The sequence below is a fragment of the Ooceraea biroi genome, chromosome 8, assembly GCF_003672135.1.
Source record: "Ooceraea biroi isolate clonal line C1 chromosome 8, Obir_v5.4, whole genome shotgun sequence".
In the NCBI taxonomy this organism is placed as follows: domain Eukaryota; kingdom Metazoa; phylum Arthropoda; class Insecta; order Hymenoptera; family Formicidae; genus Ooceraea; species Ooceraea biroi.
In genome coordinates, this window is record NC_039513.1 from 15713497 (window position 1) to 15725202 (window position 11706).

The 11706-nt window shown below is 40.7% G+C and overlaps 1 protein-coding gene across 4 annotated transcripts; it reads left to right on the forward strand.

Annotated features, from left to right (window-relative positions):
• The first annotated feature begins 689 nt into the window (after positions 1 to 689).
• LOC105280084 lies at positions 690 to 10750 on the forward strand. 4 transcript variants are annotated; one of them, XM_026971708.1, is made up of 10 exons: positions 690 to 1919; positions 2082 to 2639; positions 2716 to 2819; positions 2934 to 3222; positions 3465 to 3591; positions 5254 to 5401; positions 5905 to 6818; positions 7902 to 8466; positions 8582 to 9143; positions 9230 to 10750. In XM_026971708.1, the coding sequence occupies exons 1-10, from the start codon at positions 1502 to 1504 to the stop codon at positions 9394 to 9396; spliced, it is 3852 nt and encodes a 1283-aa protein (XP_026827509.1). In that variant the 5' UTR covers positions 690 to 1501; the 3' UTR covers positions 9397 to 10750. The 4 variants fall into 4 exon arrangements, with proteins under 4 accessions (XP_026827509.1, XP_026827510.1, XP_026827511.1 ...); XM_026971709.1 differs by having other exon boundaries at positions 3468 to 3591; XM_026971710.1 differs by having other exon boundaries at positions 690 to 1904.
• Positions 10751 to 11706: the final 956 nt, after the last annotated feature.

Consider the following 11706-nt stretch of genomic DNA (forward strand, 5'->3'; position numbering starts at 1 on the left):
TAAAACACGCATTTCAAAGAATGACTTTGCACGTAATAAGAAATATAAATATCCAAAATCTTTTTACCAATTTTGACGCGCACGTATAGATAATGATTTATTAGAAAATCACAAACATAAAATAATAAAAACAATAATAGAGTTTTATTTAAAAATAAAGTTATATTGGTTTGGCAAAGAATTGACACGTAACTTACATGTAAAACATGTCCGTAAAGATTTTACAAAACTAATTTTGTTCAAAGGGCAGTAAGTGTAATCTATATATATATAAGCCAAATACCACTCACTGACTCATCAACGTGCAGCCCGAACCACTGCATCTATCGACTTGAAATTTTAAGGGTATATTCTAGTACGTAGGTGCTCACTAAGGGTGGGTTTTCCGAAATTCCACCCCTAACGGGTGAGAAGGGGTAAAATGTGTTTTTATTTAATTCTACACATAATATCGCGGGCAAAGCCCGCGTGACGGGGGATGCTAGTATATAATAAAATTGATTTCTAGTCTCTTAAGATTACGTTTTTATTTTCTTAATTTTTTCCTTTCAAGTATACTTTATTGTACTACATTCTCATGTACCTAATGCTTTATTGTAAGTAAGAAAAGAATTTGAAGTTATTTTGCAATTTAACATGAAAAGTGCAACGATTTTACTGTTCAAAAAGCATTTAAAAACTCTTATTAATACAATAACCATGAATATTTGGTTTTGTATTGTAGTATAAGAGAATGTGAATATTATATTCTTAAAACAATGTTCACGAAATATATGATTATTAGTTCTTGGTTTGGCCGTTGGTACCTGGTGGCGCTGAGATCTTGGATCGCACAATGGCTGCCCATTAGCAGTCCATAGGTATATAGTCAAAGGGTATATTCTACTTGCTAGAGCTAGAGTGAATGTCGACGCGGCATAAGAGATCCGGACAACGCGGTGCTTCGAACGCGGCTTGAGCATACTTGCACAGCCATTTCCTGTCGCGCGGACAGACGCTCCGCGGTCGCATCGGGATTCTGATCTTCGGAGCACGGGGAGTTGGTGTGTCAGTCGTGTGTGCACGACGTATGGCCGACGTGGCGACTTTCCCTTTGTGAGTGGGCTAGCGGCGACGTAATGCACGGATCCGTCCGCGGACAATCGTCAGAGATCGTCGCGCGACAAGATCGACTAGCACGATTGTGTGATAGCACGCAGTGGTCGTTTGCGCACGCCCGGTGCGCATCCGCGGCCAGATGAGCGCGGGATTGCGGCGGGTAGACGCGGGGCTAACGAAATTGCAGTTTGCGTGAAAAAGAGAGAGAGAGGGGGAAGGAAGGGGAAAGAGTGAGAGAGAGGTTCGCGGTGCTGCATCAAGCTGCCGATTTATTTGACGGAACTCGAGGCTCGGGAAGCGATAACGTCAGTGCGCGATATCGAGTGCGTTGATTAGCGGAAAAACCGACGCCGCGTTCGACATAGGTGGCCGCTTTGTCCGACGACTTGGACGACCCGTTGTGATGGACGGCGCGAACGTGAATGGCGGGAACGCCGGAGCACCGCGCGAGGATCCTAACCTCGAAGGCGTCGACCGTGCTGGTGTGGAGACGCAAGACGCGAGCAACAAGATGCTGCAGCCGACGAGCGGTGAGAACGCGGACGCGCAGGAGGTGAACGGCGACCTGAAGGGCGCTACCAGGAAGTCCGATATGCCGTCGCCGCGCAGGAAACTCAAGAGATTCAAGCCCAACTCGGCGGGCGGCCAGCTCGAGGCCGACGCGACGGAGACGCTCGGTGCGCGTAAACGTAAATTCTCCGAGGCCTTCGACGACGCGAGCTCCGAGGATTCGGGCGAGTTCACCGGCTTCGACCGCCAGAGACTCGAGTTGCAGCCGGGCAGCCACGTCCTGAGTAAACTCATTGGTAATGTTCACATTGGTAATACATCACTGTTCTTGTTTGTTTAGTACTACGTAGCGTATATAGCTATATGCCTGTAACCGGTACCGTTATAACATTTGTGTTACTCCGTTTATATTGGTGTTACTTCCAATTTTATAACGCAACTGTTGGGAAACTGAGTTATTATTATTATTATAGCTGAAGCAGAAATAGCGGAGGCTCAACTTAAGCGCCTGGGATACCCAAAGAGCCTCGACGGTAGGGTAAAGAGAGAGGATGATCAGGAGCTGGACGACATGAGGACCTACATTTACGAGACGGACACCTTTGACATAATCAAGCTGAAGAGGGAGGAGAGCAATATTTATGACACGGCGCACTTAGAGACAGGGAAGATCAAGAAGGAGAAGGAGTCCGATAAGTCGGAGACAGACTCTATCGATATATCGAATAGCATAGACTCCGAGGTGGATCCGACCAAGTCCGCAAATTCGTCGTCGGCGGCGAGCAGCCCGTCCGCGGTGTCGCAGAAGTCGAGAAGCAGTCGCATCTCTCGCGGTGCCAGTCCGCTCGGTAAGCAAAAGACTGTCGTCGACATGACGAGTCCCCTGTACAAGGAGCCGTTTAAGTACGGATGGAAACGAGAGCTCGTGTTCAGGGCAAGTAACGATTCGTCCTTCAAGAAAATGGCGGACATATATTATTACACACCAAAGGGCAAGAAGGTTCGGAGCTTCAGAGAGGTCGCGGAATCTCGTGAGTACGCAAGGGAATATGTAGTTTTAATTAATACACGTTAAGAGATACGTTAACATTGGCTTTGATTTTGCAGTCAATTCGAAGGAGTTGACCATCGACAACTTCACGTTCTTCAAGGAACCCATCGGGCTCGACGATCCCGAGAAAGAGATCATTCGAGACGCCAAACGAATGCGAGTACGTTCTCCGCTTTTAGATTAAAATTTTATTGTTCATTTGTTATTTTCGAAATATCGCGATTTGGATGATGCTCGATGAGAAGATTTGATATCGATAATCTGAACGTTGCAGGGATCTATGGGAGGGGTGGGGAGAAAATCTATCGGTAAGAAACCTGCGCCGAAAAAGCCAGCTCAGGAGCCTCCGGCGAAAAAACCGAAAATGGAACTCGCAACGAGGAAGTCGATGCTGGAGCCTGCGGCTAAGAAGACGGCGCAGCAAGAACCGCCCGCACCGGCGGAGATTCAGAAATCTACTCCCGCGCTCGTGTCGGTCCCTGCGAAAGCTGTCAAGGCGACGAAAGCGTCGGCGTCTCCGGCGTACAAGACGAAAGCAGCTGCAAAGAAAACCCCTCAGATAAGTACGTTCTCGCATACAAGAGTTTCGTTTGAATGTGCTGCGTGCTCACGTTATATTTAAATAATATGAATTTATTTAAATCATATTTAAATCAATAATATGAATTTTTCTACTTTATAAGATTTATATTTCTCTCCTTGAAATTATTTAATTATATATTGTAGTATATAAAAAATATTTTCTCTCCCATTGCGCTAATCATGAAGTCATTATTTTCACGAGTTTGTTCTGACACCTGCATAGCAGAAATAAAATCACCAACCGAAGAGAGTGAGATGCCCCTTCTGCCTCAACGAAGCACGGCGAGCACAAGGCGGAATCAGCAACCAGTTGAGAAAGCTACGCCAGTTAAAACTAAGCGATTACTAACGTGAGTATCTTAATTATCTAATCGTTATCTAATTATTTCATATCATTTATCTTATGAGCGTATATTGCATTATCTTCAATATAAATTTAATTAAGGAAACTCATAAGAGCACAGAACAAAGAAAATTCTATGTTTATAAACGAAAACGTGACAAAAATTTTAATTGCAATGTTTATTAGTGAAATGAAAAATATATTCTTTAATATAAGGAAAAACTAGCTCAATAAAATTACAAATATTAGTCTAAAGGAATTAATTTTGAGCAATGCAGGATGTTGGTGCAGTTGATATGTATTCTTCTAATCAGTATCAGTACAAACGTTTCAGTCGACACATTCGACCTTCTTCAGTGTAACTTGAAAAGGAATAAAACAATACAATCATAACAAAACGCAATCATTCGCAAAAAAAGAAGAGAAAACTTTAAGGATCTGTTATAGAGAGGTCGTTATTAATACATTACAATTAAACGCTAGAGGGTCGATGAGGATACTATAGCCAGCTCGACGAACGATAGGCAGATGGTTATGAGCCATTTAAGAGAAGACTTGTGTCAGAAATGATCAACATTAAAAGACAATTAAAGCCTCTAAATTTGCAATACGACACTGAACTCCTTTCCGACGATTATCTGCCTATCTTGAATAAGTTTCCTTCAGTATGACCTCGTTGCCTTTGAGTTTGTTTGTGCGTACGACAATGTTATCCCGTAGCGCCGTTCGTCGAGCTGGCTTCATCTCTATTGTGACCGCCAACGTAGCCAGACGCTTGCGATATGACACCTCTAGAATATATTATTATACGACTAATCCGACGTTTTCTTTTTTTGTAAGTACACGTTCTTGACTATTTATAGTATCCTCATCGACCCTCTAGCGTTTAATTGTAATGTATTAATAACGACCTCTCTATAACAGATCCTTAAAGTTTTCTCTTCTTTTTTTGCGAATGATTGCGTTTTGTTATGATTGTATTGTTTTATTCCTTTTCAAGTTACACTGAAGAAGGTCGAATGTGTCGACTGAAACGTTTGTACTGATACTGATTAGAAGAATACATATCAACTGCACCAACATCCTGCATTGCTCAAAATTAATTCCTTTAGACTAATATTTGATATTCTTTAATGATTATAGATATGTGGAATGCTAACGATAGAAATTTGTTTAAAATAATACAGCAAACAAAACAAAATTATTTTTATTATAAATAATTAAATGTGTAAAATTTTTGGTCTTGTTATCAAGAAAATAATAATTTTGAAATCTTTACATCGTACAGAGTTTAATATTCTGCATCACTATATTAGAATTCTACATTTTGCTTCAAATAATAATGGATAATATAATACATCATTTGAATTTTGCTTTATATGAAACGTTAGCTTAACATTAGCGCATATTCATGAACGTAAATGGGCATATACATAATTATGCACGTATACAAAGTGCACGCATAACCATGAAAGGCAACTTTAAAGAGAGCTATGCTACATGATATACACATACAAACGTTGCTATCTTTGTACTTGAAGGAAATCTTGTTCTATTTATAATTTTCATAATCATTTTTTCCCAATTATCCTACATCACGCATCCTTAATGGGAATCTTGCATTTTTGTTTTCCTGAATCCCTTTCCCGCATCAACGCACATCTTGTAGGCCCAAAGTTCAAGAACCATGCAGCATAAGATGCTCGACCAGTATGGGATTAATACCAAGCTTACAGTGTCGAGTTTGTCTGTGTTTGTACCACCCTGAATGCGTCGGTGGTGTGGAATTTGTGGACAGTGAAGAATACGTGTGCAAGGTAGGTTTATACAGTCTTACTCGACATTTCAATTCGCGAAGGTTCGATAACGAACCTTGAATTATTTATTAAGCATAAATTTAACACTAAATTGAAATTAAAATATAAAATGTTGGTTGCAAAAAGTATTCGTACGTACTAATTTTCACAGAAACTTCCTGCAATTATAAAAATTATACAAATTAAAGTCCTTGATTCGCCGGAGGAGTTCAAACGCGCACGAATAATTTTTTAAATTCGACCGAACTGGCAATTTATTAGATGGTAAAGTCACGATTCTGTTTTTGATGAGAGCATTGCCACTTGACTGTGCCACTTGAGAAGGACCTGAACCCGAGGTCGAAACGTTGTGACTTTACCGTCTAATAAATTGCCAGTTCAGTCGAATTTAAAAAATTATTTGCGTGCATAAAAATTATAATTAAATTCTTTTCCCTATGCGACATATAATTTGTAAAATATAATTTTTCGTGACGCTTACATCAAAATTAAATCCGTTATAGAACTGTCAGCCGGATATCAAGGAATCTCACACGTCGAACAATCCGTCTCTGACGCCGCCGCCGTTGATTCCGATCAGTATGTTAGGCGCGCAGAACGCGAAATCGAAGTACCAGAGTAACTCGATCCCTCCGAAGTTACAACGAATCTCAAGATCTGACGGCGGGGAGGCGCAGACGAGGAGTTCTGCCAAAGCGGCGAAAGTACCGTCCGCGAATTCGATGTCGAATTTAGATAAGAACAAAAATACGTGGTTCCCTCAGACGGAGAACGAGTTCTTGCAGAGTCACGACGGTACTATGCCGAAACCCGCGCAAAATATCGCTCTGATGGGCGGCAAACGGTACATCGTCGTGCCGAAAAATAATGCAATGGCGGTGCAGCCGGCTATAACCCTGAAGCCGGACAAGATTGGCGACAAGCCGCCGATGCTTCAAGACGGTTCGCTTACCGACATCTCCAACACCGTCGACAACAACGTGACGAAGCTACGTACGCCTCCAGCCAGGTCCTTGAACACTGACCTACCCGAGAACGTTATATCCGACAACGTTGCACCTAGCAGAGAGGTCTCGAAGGACACGGTGCATCCGGTAGACCTTGCGTCTCCCACCACGACCGAAATGACTGAGACGAAGGTGTCCGACGATAAAGACAGTAGAGACGATACCAATACCGCAGGGAAGGAAGAATCGCTCGAGATCAGAGCGCAGGACGAACCTTGCATTGCTAATGTCGACTGCACGTCTGAGAAGAAAGACGCGGACGTGGATCACGAAGCGTTAGAAAATATAGCCGCGTTGATGCACACGCTAAGCACCGAAGACTCTCATAAAGAAGATGAAGAGGCAACCGAAACGATTCGCGAGCCGTTACCGGCTAAAGCGGGTACAGTAACAAAAATTAAAGCTGCCAAGTAAGTATACGTTCTTGGTATACACTTCTTATTTGGTTTCTCTTATTTGGAATCTGTTCTCCAAGAGATTTTAGTTTAACGGCAACTCTCTTTTGAGGTTTTGGCAGTTGCTTTGTACATATTGTATTTACAAACTTTTTGTGCCAGAAAATGGTTTATACATATATTTTTTTTTTCTATACTGTACAAAGCTGATATTGTCAAAAGTAGATTTTTTATTACATTGCATTTGTCACGATGCAAGATACTTTTTTCACTGTTTTATGCTGTAAATACTACTACAAGAATTTGTTTACTTATTTACACATTTACATACGTATATATATTTTTTACGCAACTTTAAGCGATTTTAAAATTGTAAATGCAATATACATTGTTTGTGTTTGTTATATTTGGAAATATAAAAGTCAAATGTTAAAAATGAATTTGATTTTATCTCGTCTGATCGAAGCACACTGCCTTAGCTTCTTAGAAATGCGGCCAAATATTCTCGAATAAATGTGAAAAGTAAATTAAGACACCCGCTGGTCTCTTTCTCTCTCTCAGTAATTTTTGTAATTGTAGTATCAAGGTAAATGAATTTTCTGCAATTGTCTATTCTCAAGATGGCATGATGCACATTTATGTATAAATAATAGACGTTTATACATACACGTATACACGTTCATGCTGCAATTACAAATAAAGCTACTGATAAGTGCTTCAAGTGGAAAAGAAATCTAATTCATTTTTACTTTTTATATTTGCAGATATAAAGACATGTGTGCGAGCCGAAAAAAAAATCTTAGTGCGTTTTCCCATAAATTCTCACAGTCCGTCTCACTCTCTCCCGTCCCACACTCACCTCTCTGATTATTTCTTTGCTTTGTACCTTATCATTCTCGTAGAAATATGCGTATTCTCGATAAGAATTTATTTTTTCAGAAGCTTTCCGCGGCGTAGCATGATCAGCGGTGATTTTTAATCACCGTATTGTCAAAAACCTCTTTAAGAATAAGCTCTTATCCGCATTTCGTGAATTTCAATGAGCGCTAGAGGCAAGAGTGCGTGTCCTGAAGCGTGCATTGTTTCGACTATTTTCAGACGAAGGCAGATCCAACAGGAAGCGGAGCAGCAGAACTTCATGGGCTCCGTTTGCGCCGGTTATCACGCCCTGCTACGTATCTTTCAATATCTCAAGGTCCAGGAGCTGCTGCGGGCCGCGCGAGTTTGCAAAATGTGGCGTGACCTCGCGGCACATCCGTCCCTCTGGAAGACAGTGCGGATGAAGAACAGCCAGGTGACGGATTGGGACGGTCTGGCGGACACGTTGCAGAGACGCGGCACGCAGCACCTGGATCTCAGGAAAATGCTGATCGCCGGCGAGTCCGACAGTATCTGGAGGAAATTCTTGACGACTATACCACGGGTGACGAGCCTGCTTAAGCTTGAGCTGTGCCGGTGTCCTGTTATGGTAGTCGAGGAAGTTATCAAAAATTGTCCACAATTGGAAGTATTAAGTGCAATGTCGATCAAGTGCGACTCCCTCAACCTGGAGTCGGTCGGGAATTTGAAACGGTGCCAGGAGCTGCGTCTCAAAGCGATAAGCGGAATGTCGTTGCAACAGAATCTCACGCCGTTGCAGGAGCTGACGCAGTTGACGCAACTGGTGAGGCTTTCTAGTCATATTTTATATTTTAATTTATATTTTAATTTATATTTATATTTAATTATTTATTAAAGAACGTTACAATACATGATGATCGTGATGACTTTGCTCGCAGAGTTTGACGTCAGTTAAGGAGCTCGGGAAAAAGAAGATAGACGTGATACAGACATTAACGAACCTGGAGACGCTCGAGTTGGGCGAGTGCTCCGACTTCCCGGACAAGTTCGGTACCACCGTGCTGATGAAGCTGAACAAACTGGAGCGCCTGAGACTCGAGAAGGGCCAAGGGTCCTGCTGCACGTTCGACATCCTCGAGGGCGTGTCGAGATTGGAGAATCTCAATCAGATGGAGCTGGTGAACTTCGACGTGAAGAACGGCTTCGACAAGTGTCTCGCCAATTGCAAGAATATCAAGAGGCTATTGATCATACCGACTTACATATCCCAGTCGGCAACGTCCAACAACATGGTGCTGGCGGGCGTTACCGAGCTGTCGAATAACCTCACGCACTTCGTCTGGGGCGTCACGCTCGAGCTACTCAGGGTCACGGAACTGTTCGTCGATCAGTGTAACCTGATGAACAAGCAGGTTACCGGTGATTCCATACCGGTTCTAAAGCCAGTTCCTTGCTTAAGACTAATCGAGAACGTCGAGAACGAGAACGAGAATCCGAGAGGTGGGTTTCGGGGTCCTACAGGTTCGACGGTTATCGATCGATCGATCTAGCATTATTAATATAAATATATATTTTATTTCTTACAGGCGATGAAAAACAGCCGCATCTGGCGAGTCCACAGGTCGACATTTTGCCGTTGCCGCAGCTGCAGAAGCTCCTCTTGACCGCGCTACCCAAGACGCGGGTCAAGATCCTGAAAATTCCCTTCCACGCCACATGGCGGCAGAGCATTTCCGACACCGCGACGCAATAGAAGAGAGACGACACGAAGTTTGGGGAAAGGATAAAACTGAACGACCGAACGTTGAAGTACATTAATAATTAATTGCTGGAGCGACAAAACTTTGTAAAGTTGATTCTGCGTGTGATAGTCCGCACGGTGTCACGTGCTCTGATATTCGCGACATTTGGATAGAAAGTATCTTATATATTTATATATCATGAGTTTTATAATATCTTCAACGATGATTAGTAATCGATCTTTCGTGCAACGTAACGGTACACACTCAACAGTCGACCGCTGTGGTATATGATGCTTTTGTGATAAATACGCGGGACCACGTATCACGCTCCATCCTTTTGTCGGCCAAGCAAAACGACACGGCAGCCTGGTACTCACCCGGTGCACGGGCCAATTTAAATTAAATCAAATAAAATTTTGATTTTCACATATATCACAATTTTACTCTGTTTTTTTAATCGGAGGAGTCGGGGGAAGGATTTTCGAGGAATTAACAGTGTTGCTGCGCTGTGTACCTGCGTCGAAAATAAATCCAGCAAGATCACACCATAAGTATGGGGATACTTTTGGATTCTCTTATCGTCTCGTACGTTCATCGGCTACACAATCGACAACACATACATACACGCAAAAAGACATGTTCGAGAGTAGAGCGAATTTTCGATGCTCGTTTGCGCGTTGGATATTTTTGTTTTAAGACACTTAAGGAAGGACATGAAATATTGGAAACACAGCTAGGTTTATAATTTTATGTAATATCACTTTCGAGTCTCTGCTAGTGTAGACGAGGGTGTGAGTCGTGCGAGTAATCCAAACACGATCTGCACACCTTCTATTTAGAGATTATGCTGTATAAAGTAGTACACGTATATTATGATAATGTATAACTGTATCTGTATCTTTAATATTAATAATATAGGATACGAGTTTTCCGCTGCAAAGGGAATATTGGCGAAAATCTTGGGGGTAATGTCGTGTAGAATGTGTAATATACTTATTATTTTGTTGCACGATATCGCATAATCAAATGTTACGAAGAATTATTGATTAATGTGTAATCGAGTACAAAATGCGCATATAATAACTGTAAGTTTTCAATAATGACTGTGTCTATATTCCTTTTGAGGAAGGCACAAACTTGTTTCTTTACTTCTGCGACCCTGCCTCATTATTTTCTTTTTGTAAGAAATATATTAGAGAAATGGATATATACACGCATATACATATACATATATATACCATATATATATACCATAGTATAAAATATATATATATATATTTTATACTATGGTAATGAAGAGTGTTAGAGAAATGTAGTAAAGTGACGTTTTAAACCAATACAGATTAGACACGTTAAAATTATGTTTTAACCAACGTTATTATGATTCACTTCAAATCTCACACGTACACGGATAACTCACGGATTTCTGCATCGTAGCATTTTTTTCCTGAATTCTCGAATAAATACATTTTAACACACATATACATATATATATTGATTTTGTCATTTGTATCTTTCGGAAAGTTCACGAATTGTTTTCTTTTGCTTTGCAGCGTGAAAATTCATGTATATTCGCTTATACATTTTATTGTATTATGTTCTGTTATATTCTTTATATAACTTTGATTAATTTATCAACGTATAAAGCGGGCCTTATGTTGCCGGTTAACAAATTACATGAGAGAGAGAGAGAGAGAGAGAGAGATGTAATGAGAGATACTTCTTACATTAATATAATTTATAAAAATCACATTGAGTCACTTATTCTTTTGAGATCAATATAGAATACGTAGCTTAAATATTTTAATAGATATATTCATATTTTCAATCAATATTAAGTCTTTCCTTTTTTTATATAATTTTTAAAATAATTTTCTCTTGTGTATATGTTCAGATATTTGTAATTTATATATCGCAATTTATATAAATAATATGAAATTTATATAAAATTTTGTTATATCAACAATGTTGAGCTTTTTCTTGATTATAATTGCATCAACATAATTATTATGTTAATTAAGCAAAAGCAATTACCGTATTCTTATAAAATTCTGAAGGGAAGTTGAGGAAATTTAAACGATGAATCGATTTCGACGATATAACAAATCGATAAGTTCCTCTCAAACTGATCTAAAAAAATCGCGAGGCACGGGGCGCGATATCGATTACGGAATCAAATGCATTGTCCTTCGCATTGACTTTCATAACTGCACGAGAATTGAGAAGTAAACTCCTTGCGCAGCGAAAGTATTAAAGATTTCTGACCACCCCGGGATAAATATTCCGGGATTGTTTGGGGTTGTCGACCACCGGTGAGGATG

Coding starts and splice junctions, on each gene's coding strand:
- LOC105280084 (XM_026971708.1), top strand. CDS start 1,502: ATGGACGGCGCGAACGTGAATGGCGGGAACGCCGGAGCACCGCGCGAG. Junction 1,920..2,081: donor CATTGGTAATGTTCACATTG/GTAATACATCAC, acceptor TTATTATTATAG/CTGAAGCAGAAATAGCGGAG. Junction 9,144..9,229: donor CGAGAACGAGAATCCGAGAG/GTGGGTTTCGGG, acceptor TATTTCTTACAG/GCGATGAAAAACAGCCGCAT.